The sequence below is a fragment of the Cebidichthys violaceus genome, unplaced genomic scaffold (genome assembly GCF_023349555.1).
Source record: "Cebidichthys violaceus isolate CVI_PGR_0920_01 unplaced genomic scaffold, fCebVio1.0.p SCAF_15, whole genome shotgun sequence".
Lineage (NCBI taxonomy): Eukaryota > Metazoa > Chordata > Actinopteri > Perciformes > Stichaeidae > Cebidichthys > Cebidichthys violaceus.
In genome coordinates this window covers 6,197,597-6,218,232 of record NW_027176318.1, presented here as the reverse complement: position 1 = coordinate 6,218,232, position 20,636 = coordinate 6,197,597, and the positions used below count along the sequence as shown (strand labels likewise).

The following is a 20,636-nucleotide window of genomic DNA, read 5'->3' as shown; positions in this document are numbered from 1 at the left end:
CAAACAATAGCCAGAGAGGACGCGGAAAAGTGCCTGTCATCGGCCACCAGCAGCAAAAAGGCTGTTGTCGTCTAGATTCCTGAAGCGTAGAGGAATGTCTGGTTTCACTGCCAGCCACATACCTTCTCAATGGCTTTGATTTTCTCTGCTTTCTGAGGTATTTTTAAGATGGTATCTCCCTTTGACTGTTGCTCTTTCAATGATTCTAAACCCTATAACTATTGAAACTGAATTTCATACAGCAGTCATGCAGCAGAGAGAAAATGTACTCTTTTTACTTAAAAAAAAAGAAAAACGTTAACATCAACCGAAAGGTTGTAAATCCTGCAAGAATTGATTTTTGGCCACTTGTGGGCAGCAGAAACAATGTAAACCCAACACTGACATATTATCACCCTTTTCAGTTGATGAAACACAGTTTCTTATTTACTCATCCGGCAGATATGACACGTGTTCATTTGGAGTCTTTCAATATTAAGCTCTGTTTTGTTCTCAACCAACTCCTGGGGGAAATATTTTGCCAAAAAACAAAACAATGAGCTGCAAGACACTAAAAAGCTTCGTAGTGCTGAAGGAAACTGCAAAGACCGGCAATAATTCTTAGTAAGTTTGTTGTACAAGTTGTAAATATACAAATATTTGTTCATTGTTCAATAATCAGTTCACTGCATATTCAGTTAGAACAAGCACTTCAGTCAATTGACTTAACTCTGTTACTGAACTTCCTGCCAGCTCATTGCACTCTAGATTTACATCTTCCTCTATTGAACTGTTCCTGTTATGAAATAAGGGGTATGATTTAAATCTACTGGGCATGAGAAAAGCATTTGCTCTGAGCGCTTTTGATCAGTTATTCATTACTCATTATCTGGGTATTGATTTATGGAGCTAAGTCATGGAACAGAGAAGAGAAAGGAAAGCAATATAAAAGATGATTCGAGGCCATGGTGATTGAAGTAACAGAGATGTTGAAGTAGTGTATTAAAAGGCAATATCTGATAATTAAAAATGAAATACTTAAAAACTCCATGAGTTCAGTGTATGTTGTTGAATGTAACTTTGTGAGAACTTCACCCACGGGGCTCAGTTAGGATGATTACTAAATAAAACTGATATAGCTGTAAAAGTGTAAAAAGTCAATAAAATCAGACACCATTCCCAGTGAAGAGGTGGTTTCCAGATGTGGAGAGGATGACACAATGTTTCACTGATGTCTTACTTATCTTTAACCTATAGATATAAATGGAAGTCAATGCCAACAAATAATCAAATACATTTTCCAGGCAGAATTTGTGACTTTCAAGATAGTTAAGATATAATTACTCAAAATAATAGTTAGTCATAAAACTACACAAATAAAGTGTGAGTTGGCTGTAAATAACAGTGACTGTAGGATTCTCCTTTCTCTCAGTATAGACAGAAGCTTCTTGGATGCCCCTGTACCTCATCATAAATGATAGGCATCTTAAAGACAGGATTATCCCTGAACATTTTTCAGAGGCTAAACTAAATAATAGAAAAAGATAAGCTCCCAAAGTAGCCAACATTTCACAAAGGTAACTAAGCATAATGGTCCTTCAAAAAAAAACACAGTGGAATTTCTCCCCTTTTGTTGTCAGAGCAAGCCCTTTGCTCTCACTGAATGATCTCACGATGAGATCTCCAAGGAGCATCTAATATCCCACCTACCTCAGCCCCTAAAACCCAATAAATCAATCAGTTGTTCTGTACAAGCCTGCGTGTGTGTGTTACCCATTCAGGAACGAGAGAATCCCTGCTGTGGCTCGCAGCTTAAAACCATCCTGACTGACAGAACAATGAGGCAGACGGGAGACGGGGGGAACAAGATGCATGCGCGTTTCGCCTCTGTGTGGATGTGATTTCTGCGCCCGTGTGTGTTTGGAGTGGCTCGTGAACCCCCCCCCCCAGTCTGAATGCGAGTCAGCCTCTGATCCTGGCTTTCTCCAGGGAGGCCCTGGCTCTTGGCAGAGGAATGCATGGGAGTGGGCTCCTGAAATAAAGGCAACTCTCTTTCAGGGCCCCGGGAACGGCCCCCGGGCTTCGCTTTTCATCGTTTCCCTCCCCTGTCTCTCCGAACCCAAGTGGGCTGCTGCTTTCGCTGCTGCTGCTGCTGCTTCGTTTCAAGCGTAATGGCTTTACCTTGAGGCTGCGGGAGAAAGACACAAAGGAAGGGAGTCCAGAGCTAAAATGATGACTCACCTACTGTATGCCAATGTTAAGCACAGGATGTCATGACATCTTGTTAGAGCTTGACATGACTTTGTCTGTCATTCAGCAGATAATGCAGAATCCCAAACAGATATGTCGAAACAGTCTGGATTTTGAACTAGCTCAGAGAAAGTGAAAAAAGTGAAGCTAAAACCAGCAGCAGTTTAGCTGAGCTGTTAGTGAGCTTCAGAGGTGCTGGTAGTTTACGTTTGTTGCTTACAGAGGGAGCCAGGCTAACTTTTTCCCATTTGCCTCCCATCTCTATGCTAAGCTAAGCTAAAGGGCTGCTGGAGTGGTATTGATCTTCTCATCTAACTCTCAGCAAGAAAGCCAATAAACACATTTCCCAAAATATTGAAGAATTTATTTTAAAGGTGGGGGAAAGACAGTTTTACACCTAATATCCACTTTCCTTGTTTGTGACTTTGCTCCGTCTCTTTTAATGATCCATTAAATGCAAACATTTAAACTTGCACCCATTGCTCTGTGGTGTCGTTATGGTCCAGCAGATGTGTGGAAGGAGTACAACTATGATTTTTAACAGCTATGATATGCGTGGAACAGAAAGTGAGGCAGGAGACTAACAAAAGGAGAGTAGGAGAAAAAGACATCTGAGGATAGAAAACCTAAAAAAAGGAAAATCAAGAAAGATAAAGCAGAAGAGAGTCAGACCAATCAAATGAAAGTAATGACAACGGGAGATGAGAGGGAGAAAGAGAGGAACAAAGACAAGGAAAAAGGAAGTAAAAGATGGGCTGGGAGCGAAAGACACAGAGAAGGGAAGAATGGTCCCTGGCCTGCAGATCAAAGCAGGCGGTGAGCAGCAGCTCCAGGCGATCCTCCCAGCACCTGCTGCTGCCCTGCAGCCAAGTCAAACACTTTATTCCAGCAGACGAACTGCTTAATGGCTTCTGTGGAGGGACCTTTACCGGGCCCATGACTGACTCTGCAGACGCTCAGAGGTGCAGGCTGCTCTGACACACACACACACACACACACACAGAAACACTCAAAGGCTTCCTTAAACTCATTCTTACTCACTGCCTACACAGGGTGACACATCCAGGAGAGCGCACACAACTTTGTATGTGCAATCCATCCGATCATTTTATTGCACATCTGCTCAAGAGTGGAGAAATCCAGACACCTGTCAGAATCATAAACTCACTTAAAGTACCCACGGACTGATGGAGCATGCATACAATAAGAGACATTTACAATAAATCACTAACACCTGATTCAAGCATTGTGCACTTTTCTGCCCACTCTAGTGCAGCGCTGTTAAAGGTTGTGGTTGGACCTGAGTCAATATGGAGCAGAGAACAAATCATCCTTAGAAAAACAGTAAACATCTGTTTTGTGACTTGGCCACCTCTCACTGGCAATGTCAGCCTGACCTCAACGAGGCTGGGCCCCTTTTTACATTTTCCATGAGAGCAAACGGGAGTACCAGTAAGCGGGTGACAGCATCTGTATTTTCCTTTTTTTTTTAAAAAGCAGGGAAAAATAAAAACAAACCTTGACGCAATGAGGGCAGGTACTGCGGCACTCGTAACGTGTCTTGCATCGTTTGTCCAAAAAGAATAAAATCATGGACAGTCTGTGCGTACGTCCTTCGCTCAGGCAAAGTGAAGCGTCATTGGTTGTTGATGACATTTACGGTTCACTCCGCATGAAATACTGTCCCCTAAAACATCCCTTTAGAACCCTACTCTCCTTGTAGCTTTAGTCCACATGGCCGCAACGTGATTTGTAAGTTGTGAATGACATTTGGATGCATGACATTGGATTTTCTTGGACACAAACAGTATGTCATCCTCGATTGATCTTTGTTGGGAAATTGTGTTTTCTACTTCAGAGGCCTGGCTGCAAAGCGGCAAACCATGGCATCGGTATATGCCTTGCTCAAGGACACGTTAGCGAGCTGTATGCATGCGTTCCAATGTGTGGGCTTCAAGGGGATCTCTGTTATTATTTTTACCACAATATTTATTTGTGTAGCGTTTGATAAGGCTAAGGGGGTAGATTAATAAACCATTTTTAAAACTGGATTTTAAGGAACTTAAAACATCTCAAACACGCTAAACATCTAATTCCTTTTAATGACGCTTGATTAGAGCATTAGAAATATCAAAAATATGTTGAGTTCCAAAGACCCCAAATTACAATGACTCATATGCAAACTTTATTATGATATTCAGCACAGCTAAAAACTTTCCCACTGAGGCACCAATGATCATGGTGATAGAGTATAGTGGCTGGCTTGCAATCTGGAAACGCCATGAGTCCAGTCTTTTCTCCCACTCTTTGTTCTCTACCTTCTTCTTCCGCTCTCTGCCCCACCTCAACCCCCTCACAATCTGGCCCGTATATCCTGATTGCTTTACCAGTAGGAAGTGGGGCTTTTACAGTAAAGGCTCTCGACCAAGAAGTGAGAGGCAGAGTCCAAGTCGATGCGCCTGTCACCACCTGTTGTGTCTCACTTCAATGTTCAACAAAATTTCAGTGCTTTGCCACGTCTTTTATTTTGAAGACATAGACGAGACTAGAAATGACAAGTGGTAGAGTGAGTCTCATGACAGGGATGCTTACAACTTTATGGGGAGCAGCGATCGGCACCATTAGCAGTATGTATATATAGGGTCAGAAAGTCAATGTGTTTGCATTTTCATGAGACTCTACAGCAAGCTGAATAATCTCTGTTGGTGCAAGAGGCACTATCTGGTCACCCAGGCATAAAAAAGGAGGACTTCTTCAATCAATATGTTTTCCTCAAAATGTCCTTTGAACTTCATTCACACTTTGCACCGAGAAGACGATCAAAGTTGACCACCTAGAGGAAGTAAAAGTTGTAACAAGTTTTCTGTAGGTGAGCCTGCAGAGGGAACATTTTCTTCCAGAAAACCTCAATAAGGAATAAGATCTGCAGGTCAAATCTGTAAATAACTTAAAAATCAGCTTTAAAACTAACAAGGCTCAGAGTATACAGTCATCCTAGCGGCTCTTTGAGCACCCAAGCTATCTCAGTGAATGGATTGATGTGTTTTTTACAAATAGACTATCATAACCATTGAACGCCAGGCCCTGTAATCCACGTTGAACTACCCCCAGTATGAAATGTTTGATCCTTTGCCAAAACTTACACTTTTTAAAACATTTTGTGGCCATTTGTGTTGATTCAATTTCATGCCAATTAAAGCCAAAGGTCATTTTTGCAGGATTATGTTTTTTCCTCAAACAACGTTTGATTTCCAGTAGCACCTGTCAATATCCAACCTGTTTACTGCAGTGGAGTTTCCAGCAGTGGGAAAGCCGCTGACCCTGTAAGCACACAGGCCTTGTGGAAAATGATGGTAATTCCAATACTGTTGATACCTCAGGAGACTTGGCACGGCTTTAGTCATCCGCCTGGATCCAGCAGAGAGCAGTAGAACATAAAAACACTTGGGATACAGAGGGGGTTGTCATGGTAATCCACAACCACCAAAATAATGTCTTCTCTTCCTTCATATATCCGATTTCTATTTCTATCCCACCCCTACTATTACTATTATTATTTATCATTTTCTTTCTTTCTTTCTTTCTTTCACTTTCCATTTCCATCATTCTCTTTATTTCTCTTTTTCTCCTCGCTCTCTGTTAGCCGCCCAGATGAAAAGACGAGGGGCTTTCCGAGTATCTGGGACTGTTCCAATCGTGTGGGAGAGCCCTTTCCTCACTGTCTTTTCCCAGCACAGGTGCCTGCTGCAGCGGCTCTAGTAAGCTGTCTGCAAATGACATTGGTTCCCCTCCGTCGGTCACATCCTGTGTCCCGGATATGATACTGCCATGAGTCTCGGTGTTCCGAATGGAAACACGTCTGGCTTAGGATTGCATGATGTCCATCTGTGGGAAGACTGCACTGAAAGCAGCTCTACAGAAAGAGTGTCCAACAAGGTAATTCCCATATGTTTACATGACAGAATTAGATTTGGTCAGAAATAGCCTCTGAAATGTTCCAGAAAGTCTCCTCTTTAAAGGTTTTCTCAGTGTGTTCATTGGCAATCCCGAAAAGCAGAAATAGATACTGTTTGTGAGATTCAGTGTACAGCTGTTAAAGAGGAGGGTTTCTGCGATTCATTGACATTTTTATGATGATTGAGTTCAAATTACTTCATGAACATTTTTTAAGTTCACCTGTGGCGGTAATGTGAGAGTATATAAATATTCAAAGCAATAGAGCGACATTTTTCGGAAATGTACTAATTTATCTTGGTGCCGACAGCCATGTTTGAAGATCGATACCACTCTCATATCTGTGACTTAAAAACAACCACCCTTGCTCTGTTCAAGTACTTTGAATGTGCCGATCAGCACCTCTAAAGCTCTCTGAATAACATAGACAGGCGAAGAACTGAACCTTCTGGTGGACCAACATGGGGTCTTCTTTCAGACAAAAATATGTATGGGAGTTAACGACGAGGCACAAATCATTTTGAAATGCACCATAAATTACACATTTATGGCGATTCAAAATATCCTTTTGCAAGTCCTCCTGAAACACCACAATGTGTTGTTTCTACACTTTTCGTATGGATTAAACAAAGTCCATAAGAATCTAGACCAGGGATAGGCAACCTTGGTTGAAGTTTGGTAGGCTTAATGGTTACAACTCAAATGCGGATGATTCTATAAAGATGGCAGCCTGCTTGAATAGTGCCCTCATATATAATTACAAGGCCCTGATTATGGAAATTAACTTTTTTTTTAAATGTCGCTATGCAGATTGCCTATATGGATGGAACACAATTTCAGATCCATTGGCGATTTGAACTTGGATGTGGTGTAATTATTAACTTAATGTTAACCGTAATGTTGATCGGGCACATTAATTAACAAGAAACATTAAAAAATGCGACTTTATATGAAAAAGGTTGCTGACCCCTGCTATAGACAATCAAATATCCTGTACCTGACCTGCCTGCATTTGTATACAGTGTATTTTGCTCTGATTGCAGCACTTTTTCATTCAGAAAATGTACTTATGTAGAAGTATGTAGTCCAAGGAGTCAGCACCCTGCCTACTCTTATTGCTCACTCTCTGAAGTTAGTGGCCTAGAACAATATCTAACTATAGCATGGACTGTTTTACATTCACACACACACTGCTCTTCTCTGTTATTCTCTGTTATTCTCAGTTCTCACTTTCACCCCGTTTGCCACCTGTCGACTCTTGCACTCTCAGCCACTGACTTCAGGCAATTAAGAAAATAAACAGAATGTCTAAGGGTCCCCAGGGTCCATTAATCTTTCTTTTTCCTATTACACAATGCTATAACTGGCCTGGCAACATGCCTGGTCATCAACAATGGGTAACCAGTAGACACCCACAACTATGCAGCCCCCACTTCACCACACGAAATGTAAAATGTGTCAGCAGCAATTTGGTCATTTTTACCACAGCTATATGACATGTTGAGATTAAATAGTGATGTGTGGTTATTGGCTTGCCATGGTAACAATAGAGCCCATTTGGGAGGGTTGAGCCTGTGTGTAGATGTTATTTATCATGTGCAAAAGTCTAAGAAAATAATCTCATATATCATTTTTCACCTCCAATTAACCATGAAGGCATTTGCGTTGCACAGAGTGAGCAGCGGCTGGAATGTGAGAGTGTAGCGAGAACCGTGGGTCACGAGTGGATGTCAAGGCCATTTTTTTATATAATAGCTCAAATAAACTTTAGTGGGTGGGAGTTGTCGTACCGCTGACACCTTCATGTCAGCGCAGTGGACTAAATCAGAGCAGGAATATGATCATAGCAGTCATAACAGTTCATACAAAAATACCTTTGATGTGAAATGGAAAGTTAAAGAACTCAGCGTGTTCTTTCACTCAGTGGCACATACGAGTGTTGAGCTTCTTCTTTTTTTAAAAGAATAGACATTTTGCGTATCTCTTGGAAATATTTCAAACTGATTAAATAAACAAAAGATAAATGTGTTAATTAGTGTTTATCCCCCTCTCCAGTCTTTATGCTAAGCTAAGCTAACCGGTTGCTAACTAGCTTCAAATTTTGCATGCAAATGTGAGAGTGGTATCAATATTGTCATCTAACTCTCGACAAGAAGATGAGCAAATTTCCCAAAGTGTCAAACTATTCCTTTAACCCTTTGGCTATCAGAAAATGAGTCTTCAGTCCCACACGCATGGAAACAAATTGAGCTGTTTCTAATATGTACAGCTGTGATTGGGTGGCCTAAAAAAAATCTGTTCTGGTCTCAATGCGCAATTCAAAAAGCATTAAGGTTTCTGCAAGCTTCTGACCCTTTTGATGTATCTGTTGATTTTTCCTAGTTTGCTCCTGGCATGTGGGGGTCACGGCCAAAAGGTGAGACATTTCAAGTTCTCCCATGTTTGAGCTTTTACAGCCAAAGGTTAAAGATCGTCTCCTGTAAGTCTTAAGTTCAATGTCTCTTATATTGCTTCTCCATTGAATGTTTGTACTCTCTGTGGACAGAACACTGTGTGTGTGTGTGTGTGTGTGTGTGTGTGTGTGTGTGTGTGTGTGTGTGTGTGTGTGTTTCAGCGTGCGTGTTTAACAGTGGAATTTCAATGGTTGTCTAGGGGACAGCAGGACAATGTCCTGAGCCAAGTGGCCTTAAAAGTACCGAAACACTCTACACACAGAGAACTTCATAAACACCTCAGCCTGTAACACATACATTTCAAACTTCAGACACTGAATGGTAGAATAATTTCACCCACTTCTAGCATATAAACATTCAAGAAAACCTGGTTTTATGAAAGAGATGCAATCGTCTGGAGTAGTGTCATACACTAGTGTGCTCTGGGCGACAACTCTGTCTGTTTCCATGCTGTAACCTCCTCCTCTCCTCATCCCACTCTTCCTGTTGTCCGGATGAAAGGAAAAAAGGGGAATGATTAAAGGGAAATACTGTACATATGAAGGTTGTCTCCATTTGGTTTCATGAAATCATGACTGTGTTAAAAGTGCAATGGATGACTTGCCAAAGAACTGTCAATCCGTGAAGCCAGCAGGGAGCAGACACACACACAAACATCGTTGTGGGAATAGATGTATGATTTATGTACACTGTCGCCATTACGCGAGGCTACAGCCCCCACGAGAGGCACTATTTATCCAGTGCAATAAATTGGATTAATTATATTTGTCTTAAAATGTGCTCACTCTCAAGCATCGTTTCCATCGTTGAGGAGGTAACTCTGACTCATATCTGACCATCGGTGTAGAAAACCAACAGTCCGTCTGTCATCTGAACCAGCGGTGATGTGACACCTGAGCTGTTGTGCCCATGTTTTTATAGTTTAATCAAAACGATAAATTGTTCTCTTAATCCTGGGTCTATTTTCATAATATTTCATCTTTTCATGGATGTTTTAAAGGATTCATACCATTAGGAATTTAAAGAGTGGCCAGTTTGTTCTAGAGAGACAGCCTTAGGTGTGAAGGAAACTTAGACTGCCTGCCAAAGCGGTGCAGTCAACCAGAACTTAGTGAACCATCAACCAATTTGGCTTTACCTTACTGTACCACAGGTAAACAAACTCTCAAATGTGTCCTAAATTATATCTTAAAGACATTTGTTTCACTTAGCTTCCTAGTGTGACTTCACTGGCCTTCCTTCAACATTTAAAGTGTTCATGTTGTTAACTTTATATTCATCATCTTATATTTGATGCTAAACTGTTAACCAGGTGTCGACATGTCTATAAATGGTACATAAGGGATGTGGCACATGACTCACCCAACATTTTGAATGTATGTATGGAGATGCAGTCTACACACAGAACAAATTCAAATCCTGTCAAGTCCATTTTATGCATATAGCCCAAAATCACCAATGTGCATCAAAGGGCTTTACAATCTGTATATGAGACCCTCTATTGTCAAATCGATTTAATAATTATGTATGCAATAATATAGAGTCCTTAACAGCGGTCCAGATTCAAATCCGACCCCAGGCCCTTTGCTGCATGTCATCCCCTCTCTCTCCCCCTTCCCTGTCTATCTTTGGCTGTACTATAATAAAATAAAACTAAACACACACACACACACACACACACACAGATAAATCCACATTATTGTTCATGGAGCCCATTAAATAAATACCTTGTGACTATTTGAGTTTATCATGCAGCAATAAAAGCCATGGGACAATGCACGCATGCCTACATCACATAAGAAATAATGCAAAACATATTTAACAATAAAGTCGCTTGTACCAAATGGGCTTCCATACTTCCTCAAAGAACGGTTTGTTGCTTGCGGGCTTTCACAGATCTACACAACATCTAGTTTGCATGCCCTGCTGCCTGAACAGGAATCCCCATATGCATGCGTCCCATCCACAGTCCACATTCCTATAAACGGAGGCTGCCAGAGGGGCGTGTACGTTGAGAGTCGGTCTTTTTCACTCCAGCAGGGACACTGTGCACCCACCGAGAGATTCACCATGGCCTCAGCACTGAATTGCACACCTTTTTTGTTGTGTTTTATTTATTTTTCGTTACTGTTTACCACTGTGTTTTGCGACGCTGATGCAGAAGAAGATGAACATGCCAAGCACACGTACACCGTAGAGATGTTCAACGAGGCGGTGCCCACTGCTCCCCACTTTGTCATGTTTTACGCTCCATGGTAAGTGAACAGTTAGCTGGTGAACAAGTTTTTTTTTACATACAGCGTTGAACAAATTAATTGCAGTAACATGTACAACCTTGTCTCTTTTTATTTACACCGCCCTTACATTGGAGAAAAGGTTTACAGAGAGTGGGATTAGAGCTAACCGGCAAGTTAGCAAACAAGCTAGTTAGCAGGCATGCTAGTTGGCTACCAAGCCCCGTTCTCTTGGACAGCCGGTGTGTTTAGCTTAGCTGCTAACTAGCATAGCCAATTAGCAAACTGCACTTTACTGCAATTGCAGCACTTTTCACAAGGGCCTCGGTGCTTACAATGCGAGTAACCTTAGTTTACTAGCCGTTGAAATGTAGCTGCACACTTTGTACGAGGGAACTTAAACAAGTGCACACATTTTGTGGTGCTATGCTTATTAAGTTAGTGCAGAAATAGTCGGTCACAGCTCATAGTTGTAGTTTGGGAAGTCGTGCTTACGTGGCACGCACTGATTGACTGCTGTATAACGTTAAATGTCGGCGGTTACAAAAATGTGGTCCACGGACCTTCAGAGGTCCTTGAGGGGGTCTAAGGAGTACAGAAGAAGGCCACCATATGCCTCACAGTATTTCTAAGAATACTGAACCTTCACCCCTCTGAACCTTTTTGTATCCTCATCAGACAGTTCAGATAAGTTGTATGTTTGTGTAAAGCTTTAAGAATATCTTTTGTTGTACACTGACGGTATTTGTACCACTGTTGTGTCCAGGTGCGGCCATTGCCAGAGGTTACAGCCGGCGTGGAATGAACTGGCAGACAAATACAACAACATGGAAGAGCCTCCAGTGTATGTGGTGAAAGTAGACTGCGTCCCGGACACCAAGTTCTGCTCCAATAACCACGGGGTTAGGGGCTACCCCACGTAAGTAATCGTCACGTGAATTCTTGAATCCATCGATTCGTATTGATCCTTCGGCATGCATTAGATCAACAAAAAAAGGCATTTCCATGTAGGATAAAAAAACAACAAAGTAAAAAGTCCTCTTCATCACTGATTGACAGAGGGGTGATAGGTTGTACATTGGCTTGCATTAAGTTTAATATTCTGTCAGTATCTTAATGGCATCCTGTTAACTCGAGGATGCTGACTGCATGCTGTACCTGCAAACACAGCAGACACTGGATAATGATTGACAGAAGCTTTATAACCACAATGTTAAAGGGTCCTAGAGCTTGTAGTAATGAGACTAGTTAGTAGTTGCATGGTTCACTGAGCTTTTAAATACTTTCTTGTGAAGCTTGTGAGTGTGAACCAAATGTCTGCCATGCCAAAATTCATGCAATTTTAAACAATTTTGTTTGTGTTTACATGTAGGCTGATGTTGTTTAAGCCAGACCAGGAGGCAGTCAAGTACCAGGGGCCCCGAGATCTGAACTCTCTGGAGACCTGGATGTTGAAGTCAATCCAGGAGGAGCCTTCAGTGAGTCGTGTTCACGGTTCTAACACCTCAAGTTTATAAACCAGTGACTCTTGCAGTAGGAGAACGGTGGTATTTAAAGATGCTTGTTGTTGTGTGTCCTCCAGGAACCAGAGAGTGAACAGGAGCCTCCTAAAGCCCCGGAGCCCAAACAGGGCATGTATGATCTGACCGCTCTCAACTTTAAGGCCCACATAGCCAAAGGTAACCATCTAGTAGAAAATATGCCGTTTAACGCTTCATGAAAGCTCTGTTGTACCACTTAACAGAGGCAGATGAATACTTGTCTTCATCCTGTGTATTTGTGCAGCTGCATCCTGCCTGCAACAGATAACTTGTTTCTGTTTTGGCTCAAATTTTAAGCATGCGTTCCGTTTTCAACCACACTAAGTAGTGTTTCTGGGTCCCTCCTTAGAGAATGGAAACACTTGATTGACATAACTGACATTTCAAACACGAGCACCTGAGTCACAATCCACAACGTCAGTCAACTCGAACCAACTGTATAACACTTGTCTCCTGTCGCCTCACGTTTCTGGATTTTCAGACAACGAATGCTAAAATAAACAGTGCTCGCCGTAATTGTCTCGTTGAAATTGTGTGTTTTAAGCTCCGCTGAGGTTGAATGTTTTGGTTTTGAAGAAAAATAAATGATTTCTTGTTTGGAGAAGGAAAAAAAGCAGGATATGACCTACGCATGTTTATAGGTCCCACCTTCACATCTTGGCAACAGAGCTCCAATAAACGTTGTGTAATTGGTTGCGTGTAACCTCTGTATAGGAGGTGTATATTTTCATTTTCGACAGGCTGGGCTGAGTTTGTTGTGGAATCAACTTTTTACACGGCTCCATCAAATCGAAACTATGAACACTTGCTCAGCCTCATCGTTCATAATTGTGGATTTGTGTTTAATTATGTCCGTGTAGAAATTGGTATCCACTGCACGGCATTTTACTTTCTTGCTCTTTAAATTTTTTCTTGACATTTTTTGCTGGTTATTTCTTTTTCTAATATGGCCGTTCTCCTCTTGCTTCAGGTGCCCATTTCATTAAATTCTTTGCCCCGTGGTGCGGCCACTGCAAAGCTATTGCCCCGACCTGGGAGCAGCTGGCCACAAGCTTTGAGCACTCTGATGATGTCAAGATAGGAAAGGTGGGTTCTTCAGATTTTTCAGTCTCGCAGGTTCATGATCAAACTGCTTATAAATAATAAATCACTGCAAACTGTGACATGGGTAAAAACAGGACAAAACATGATTTATTTATTTATTTTATAAATAATGGCACTTTCTTGCCACCCGAAAACAAGTTTGCTGCAATTTTCCTAATCCTACTATATGAGCTGTTTTTGTGACACGCATCTGATAAACTGTTATTGCAGTGCTCCACTTGCTCTCGTCCTTGTGACTTGACACTACAGGTAGGGATGTAACGGCCCGTTGTCAATCTGTGATCTGTACCGATCCCCCTCGCGGTTTCGACACGCATGTGAACCGCAGAGTGCACAGATTATCAGGACATCAGAATTCCTGCTTTCTATTCGGCGATCGCTGATAATGTCACGTCGTTCATATTGACAGGAGGAGAGCTAGTGGCAATGGCAGCACCGCTAACAACTAACCTACAGAGGTTTCATTCAGTGACGTGATGATGCATTCAGGGTCTGTTCAGTTTAAATAGTATTGGGCAACGGTAAACTATGACCGCATGATGTGTTCAAATGTTGTCTTGTGAAGTGTAGTTTTGGTGAGAAATTTTCATTAATACAGTTGTTTGAAGAAGATGTTTTCATAGTAATATAAAATTGATAATGGAGTGTGAATTATGACCGGTTCTACTCTAGCTCCAAGCAGCTTATAATACATCGGTATAAATAAATAAAATTAAAAACACCATAGATGACTACAGCAAAGTAAAAGGATAACATTTAGATCTTTGAATGGTTTACACTGACTTCAGAGCGGTTGAAATTATTTTTTCTTTTGCCGTGATCCGAACCGTGGGTTTTATGATCCTTTGCGCCCCTAACGACAACTACAACTTCCTGGATGCAACGGGATGCTGGTCACATGTGAAGCTACCTGTTTGCATACTGTGTCAATAAACACACACCGCTTAAACAAATTTACAGTCAGTATTTGCGTTGATGTTTCATTCTGGTTTAACGACGCATGTTCATATATTTGTGACCTAGGTGGACTGTACTCAGCAGTATGAGGCGTGCTCTGAGAACGGCGTTCGTGGATATCCCACACTGCTCTTCTTCAACAATGGACAGAAGGTACGGAATCATTTTTTTTCACTGCTACAGACTTTTCTTTCCAAATAGTCTCTGCCTGCACAGCCATTCGACACACGTTTTGGCCGTCGCCTGCCTGCGTCTGACCTGCTGCCACTGCGGCTGTCATGTTCTTTCTCATCGACACCTTCTAAGATTTATTGCAAAATATAACAACCTCCATGACATTACGTCACACTGGGATGATTAAACGCATAAATATTAAAAACACTGACATGTTAATCATAACAGCCATCATATGATTACGTTGGCGCCATCGGAGATCTGAGTTTAATATTGAAACGTGTAAGTAAGTTATTCATTTCAGTGTGTGTGATTTTTGTAGACGGATCAGTACAAAGGAAAAAGAGACCTGGACTCCTTCAAAGACTTTGTGGACAATCAACTGAAGGCTGCCGTCGCTCAGGAGCAAGAAAAAGAACCGAGCGAGGAACAGAAAGCAAACGAGATCCCCGCTGATGAGCCGGCCGAAGAGGAGGTAAAGGTGGGTGTGAACGACAAAAAGACCAGATGTCATACACAAGAAATACATGCTACAGGTGTTCATACATTCAGAAATACTCAAAGCATATTTTATCAGCACTTCTTCAGTTAGTTTAATGTGTTGAGATTATTTTGCCTGGCGCATGAAAGGCTTTAGACACCTGAACATACTCATAAAGCGGTCCTGACTTTAACACGGTTTTAACATTGCTATGTGCTCAATGCTGCGATCTAGCCAAGCTGCAGAAGTGTTACAGCCCATATATGATGACTTGGGAATATTTGGGGAATCTGCTTTGCATGAGAAGCTGTAAATGGAGGGGCAATCACTTTATGTAAAGTACAATCACAGATGTTTCATTAGGGTGGAGCAAAGTAATTGTGTCCATCTTTAACCTGCACATAGGTAAAGATCTCTGAGCTTGGCTCCCTCTAAGTTATTAGTAATTATAGTGAGGCTGGTGAATGCCAGCATTTCAGATTGGCATGCTGATGACAATGACATCATCCTTTTAAGAATGTACAACAACAAAAGTGAAGCGATGGTGGAAGGCTGTTTTTGTAAATCTGGATGCACCTTGGACACAACATCCTAGAGGTGTGTGTGTGTGTGTGTGTGTGTGTGTGTGTGTGTGTGACCTTTTTTCCACTTACTATAATTTGACTTCCATAAACATATACTATGACAATTTTTATTAAAAAAAAATTTTAACCCCCATGTATGCGAGTAGTGGTTCTCGGTCAGGTAATCAAAGGGATCATCACGACCATCACAGTTAAATATCAGATGTTCTGTCCTCTCCACAGTCCAGTGTGTTGGACCTCACAGAGTCCAACTTTGACGAGAGCGTGGCAAAGGGCTTCACCTTCATCAAATTCTACGCTCCATGGTAAGATCGTCATTTTATTATTCTTCATCTTCAGCATCCTCTTTGAAGTAACACAGCCACTTTCAAATGTCTGAATATGTCTTAAGTGATGTCATGCCTGTGTAACCCTGACTGTAGGTGTGGCCACTGTAAGAACCTCGCTCCGACATGGGAGGATCTTTCCAAGAAGGAGTTTTCCGGCCTCACCGACGTCAAGATAGCCAAAGTTGACTGCACTGTTGAGCGCACACTCTGCAACAAGTACTCTGTAAGTATGTGGGTGTCATCCACAATTTATACCTCAAGACACCATCCAAACAGAACATGCAGCACTTTGATCTGCTCCTCTCACATACCCTTCTGTCAGCTTTTTAATTTCCTCAAGATTAAGTGTGTTTTACAGGATGTAATAAAGTGAAGATGGTTTTATTACAGCGCCATAAAACAATATAACTGCCACATACTTTAATTAGATGCTATATACTATAATCTAAACGCAGATTTAACAGTCATGGGTAAATAAATGTTGGCACACGCGCTCACCAGCTTTGATCATTAAGCCAACTTATTGTTGCATCAAAGGTCAACAGTTGGGTTTTCTTTATGACTTGAGTGATGTATTGATAAAATGTACCCTCTTTGGTGTTGTGTTTTTTTAATCAAATATATCCAATATATAAAACTTTACATCTTCTTACCTGAGTGGTTTTAACTCAAAGCAACACATCTCAAAGTATGCTGCCCGAGTAAAGTTTCAACTTCACTCAGGCACCATTTATTTTTGTTTACTGCTAAATATTTAAACATTGCATAAGAATTAAATGGGTTTTGTAGGATGGCAAAGCACATGGACTAAGCTGCTGCTGCTGCTGTTCTTCCCTCTTTGTTCAGGTCCGAGGTTACCCCTCCTTGATCCTCTTCAGGGCGGGGGAGCAGGGTGACGAGCATCACGGCGGGCGGGACCTTGAGAGCCTGCACAGCTTCGTGATGAGGCAGGCAAGAGACGAGCTGTAGAGTCAAGTCAGCACTCAACTCTCCACCACTCTGCATATCTGGCCTGTAGGACACTACTCTCCCTCCTACAGTAGCCAAACCTCTCTCTCTTTCTCTCCACTCGGGTTCTCTTCAGAAAGGAGTCAGTCAATGACGGAATGATTCAGCGGAGTGTTTGTTTGGGATGTGAATATTCGTTGCTGTCGCCCAACCTTAAATCTCCTAAAAATGGAGAATACTATCCTTTTGGTTGGGTCTGCAAATTAAGTAATATGTCGGACAACCACTTTGCAAGCACTGCTCAGTCAATCAGAACCAGAACTCCTCGCACAGATAAAAAGGTCTTTCTTCAAACTGGTAGCACTAAAGGAACGGTGTGCCAGTTTCTGCCTGTTGGATAAAAAAGCATTTGTTTCTGATGAACTTCTTCTGTAGCCATTTGACTTTTTTTTTTTTTTTTTTTCCCCTAAATGCTTCATTTTATACATGGGATCTGTTGTTAAATCACAAGCCATTAATGTTAAGGTACTGACACTCAAAAGTTTGTCAAGTTAGTGTCACCCAACTGTAAAGTGTTGTGTTGAGGGTCCTTTCTATCCATGCCAGCGACGGCGTCTCTGACTTAACGCTCAGGAAAACGCCCTGCAGGCTGGAAGAAGTTGTGATGGAGGAACCATTGTTATCACAGGTCTGATAATGACACATAGCGTTTTTTCTTGATGATGTTTTTTATCTTTTGGAAAGAACGGGATACATTAGGTAGGCTTGGTATACTGAACATGGCAATTGTTTATCGTACCCATTTTCTGACTCCTGTGATCTCAATCTGCCGTCCCTCTCGACTCCTCCTAGCTTTCAGGGTCTCTGGCCTGGACCATTTTGCTCAATTAGTGACCGTCTGCTGCTACTGTTTTAATTTCATCTTCAAATGTAGTACAAACAGTGTGAATGTAAGGTTTTTGTGGTATATTTCTCAGGCCATGTCCAAAGGATTTGGGAACCAGAAAGTGGAGCAGGAGGAGACAGTTGGGTCACTTGGTGGTGTTTAGAATCTTTTGCACTTTCTGCAAGTCATCGTGATCTTTTCAAGGGAATTAAGTTTCATCAGTTTACAATCTTACTTCCATTTGCCATTTTTGTAATGATACTTGTGAAGGACTGAAACTAGCATCGCATCGTCCTTCTGACCATGATTGTGGTCTAGTCTTACCTTAGCGATTGAACCAGCTGCTGTTTCAACAGATTCAACAGTCAAGAAAAGTCATCTGTCACAGACCTGGTTCTGAGAGCGGTTTCTTTTCCGGACACTTTCCTGTGACTGACTTCACCCACCTGTTAGGCCATGTCAGTAACACTGCTAACGCTCTTTGACCCAGGTTATGTGACAAGTGTATGCTGCATGACGCAGGCCACCTTTTTATTGTCTAACCCAGGTACACAAACAGTCAGAGACACAGCAGTTTTTTTTAGTCGGTAAAAGTTTTTATGGATAGCACATGGTCTAAGGAACTCCAGTGACAGAAGTATTTTTTTCCTTACGAGTCATGGGTTGTGCACTACCCATGGGTTTTGTACAAAAAAAAGTGAATAATGGCAAGTTGTAACATGAGATTTCATAATAAAATTTTCAAAAATAAGTTTGTATTTTCATTTCGTCCTTGCATCTCTCTGTTAATAAGGTATGTGTTTTTTCTTTTTTAATAAAAGGTGCAATAAATAAGCTGAGAATGTACAAGTATTTACAAAAAACAGACTAAACAGGATCACAAATGTAAACAGCAGCTTACCAGAGGTATATTTTGTAATTTATGATTGGTTAGGCACGTAAGGTATTGATTCTTGCAGGTGTTAGTTTTTCATTAAAATAAACTCCATGTCATTCAAAGCTCACAGTAACATATTCAATTGGAAAGACGTTGCCACTTGACACAAATCTCGACATAATTTTACCCTCGGGGTTGAAAAAGCAAAGGGCTAATTTCAGAACGCTAGCACAGACTCTGTTCTGCTGGCTGTTTTTGACTCTACATGTTTTTCCACAATCTCTTGATGGGTTGTCAGGGGTGGAAGCGGCTGTTAACTTTGCGAGTGCAGCAACATGGAAATGGCCATTTGCGGTATGTCGGAGGGATAAGGCTGTATTCTTCGGCTCTTTGGAGAAAAACATCAGTTTAGCCACAACATGCATCATGTTTAACCATCCTGGTGAATCGCAGCTCAGCGTGAGCCTGGCAAATATTGACACTGAGGGGATATTTGGAGCAGTGCGCTTCTAAAATAGCCTGTGGTCACTTTGGTTCAGTCCATATTATATTTTAGGAGGGCAAATATGGCTTTAAGAAGAAAATACATGAGGAAAGAGTAAGGAAATATGAATCTCCTGACTCCAATGTATCATTCATTTAGTATTAGATTGAGTTAACATTTGCACTGAAAAGGAGACTTGAGTGTGTATTTTTCCATCTCTCTCAAACCATCTATACACTGTCATTTGACCAGGTGATGTCACTGATTATTGTTGGTTTTCAATGGTGTGATAACTCCATCATGCGCTGTAGAGAAGCTGTTCATTCGTAATTATTCGAGCCCCCTCTGAGAACTGATCCACCATGTTAATTTGCGGGAGAGGAGAAGGAAAAGAAAGCAGCACTCTGACTGGCCCCACAACAGTTCAGTTTAGCCCTCTCCCTCTCAATTAGGGAGAAGGTGCAGTAGCCTCTTAGGTATTCATACACACACTTCCATAAACACATAATATACAAACCGAAACACTCCATCTTCTCCACACTCACACACACACACACACACACACACACACACACACACACACTCATTCATTCAGTTGCAGACCCATGAAGTGAAAACTCCACAGCTAATAGAGAAGGTGATTGACAACTTGGTGGCTCAACACTGTAGGGTGAAGTTGCCTATTACTGAACTGTCCCAAGACTATTTGAATAGAACATGTCAACGATCTTTCAGGGTGGACATTCCTTGCAGGCTGAGGATTTGGACAGGAAGCTGCTGTCTAGTTGAGGTCAACATCACCCGGAAGTCACTTTTGCAGTTGCAGCCCTTTGCCAACCCAACTTCTAATCCGGCATTATTAGCCGTCGATATCGGTGTCAGTGGCAGCCGCAGGCCCGTACCACCATGTTCTTGTATTTCTTCAGTATGACGTTGGAGTTGTCATCAAAGTAGAGCACTGAGATGGCGTGGAGCTTGGTGGGGGCACAGCATGGCTTTGGTACGTTCTCTGGGTTCATCAGGTGCACCTGAAAATCATTAGAAATGCTTTAAACCTCTATAGGCGTCAATCAAAAAAAAAAGTCACGGTACAGTATGTCATAAAAAAGCCAATAGTATAGAAAGTTGAAAAAAGTCATGGTATATAGTAGGTCGAGAAAAGTCATAAAGAAGTCATAGTATAGTAAGTCGACAAAAGTCATAAATTCATAGTATAGTAAGTAAAAAAAATCATAAAAAAATTCATAGTATAGTAAGTCGAAAAAATTAATAAAAAGTCATAGTATAGTAAGTCGAAAAAATTCATAAAAACACATAGTATATTCAGTTGAACAAATTCATAAAAAAGTCATAGTATAGTAAGTCAACAAAAGTCATAGTATAGTATGTCAAACAAAGTCA

At 41.4% G+C, this 20,636-nt stretch overlaps 2 protein-coding genes across 2 annotated transcripts in view; one reads left to right on the top strand and one right to left on the bottom strand.

Moving 5' to 3' along the window:
• Positions 1-10,552: 10,552 nt before the first annotated feature.
• txndc5 (thioredoxin domain containing 5) lies at positions 10,553-18,625 on the top strand. Its single transcript, XM_068709699.1, has 10 exons — positions 10,553-10,891; positions 11,637-11,789; positions 12,243-12,348; positions 12,453-12,549; positions 13,382-13,497; positions 14,539-14,625; positions 14,969-15,127; positions 15,934-16,016; positions 16,134-16,263; positions 16,887-18,625. Exons 1-10 carry the CDS (start codon positions 10,707-10,709, stop codon positions 17,007-17,009), a joined length of 1,239 nt encoding a protein of 412 aa, XP_068565800.1. The 5' UTR covers positions 10,553-10,706; the 3' UTR covers positions 17,010-18,625.
• The window catches only part of bmp6 (bone morphogenetic protein 6), a 47,832-nt gene continuing 45,812 nt past the window's right edge, over positions 18,617-20,636 (bottom strand). The window contains exon 7 of the mRNA XM_068709698.1: positions 18,617-20,263. Within this exon, the coding sequence (XP_068565799.1) occupies positions 20,114-20,263 (150 nt within the window). The 3' untranslated portion in view covers positions 18,617-20,113. The remainder of the gene's footprint in view (positions 20,264-20,636) is intronic.

Excerpts from the sequence above, each read along its gene's own strand:
- txndc5 (XM_068709699.1), top strand. The coding sequence starts at position 10,707 with ATGGCCTCAGCACTGAATTGCACACCTTTTTTGTTGTGTTTTATTTAT. Across the intron at positions 12,550-13,381 it reads TAAGGCCCACATAGCCAAAG|GTGCCCATTTCATTAAATTC; the intron begins GTAACCATCTAG and ends CTCTTGCTTCAG. Across the intron at positions 14,626-14,968 it reads TCTTCAACAATGGACAGAAG|ACGGATCAGTACAAAGGAAA; the intron begins GTACGGAATCAT and ends TGATTTTTGTAG.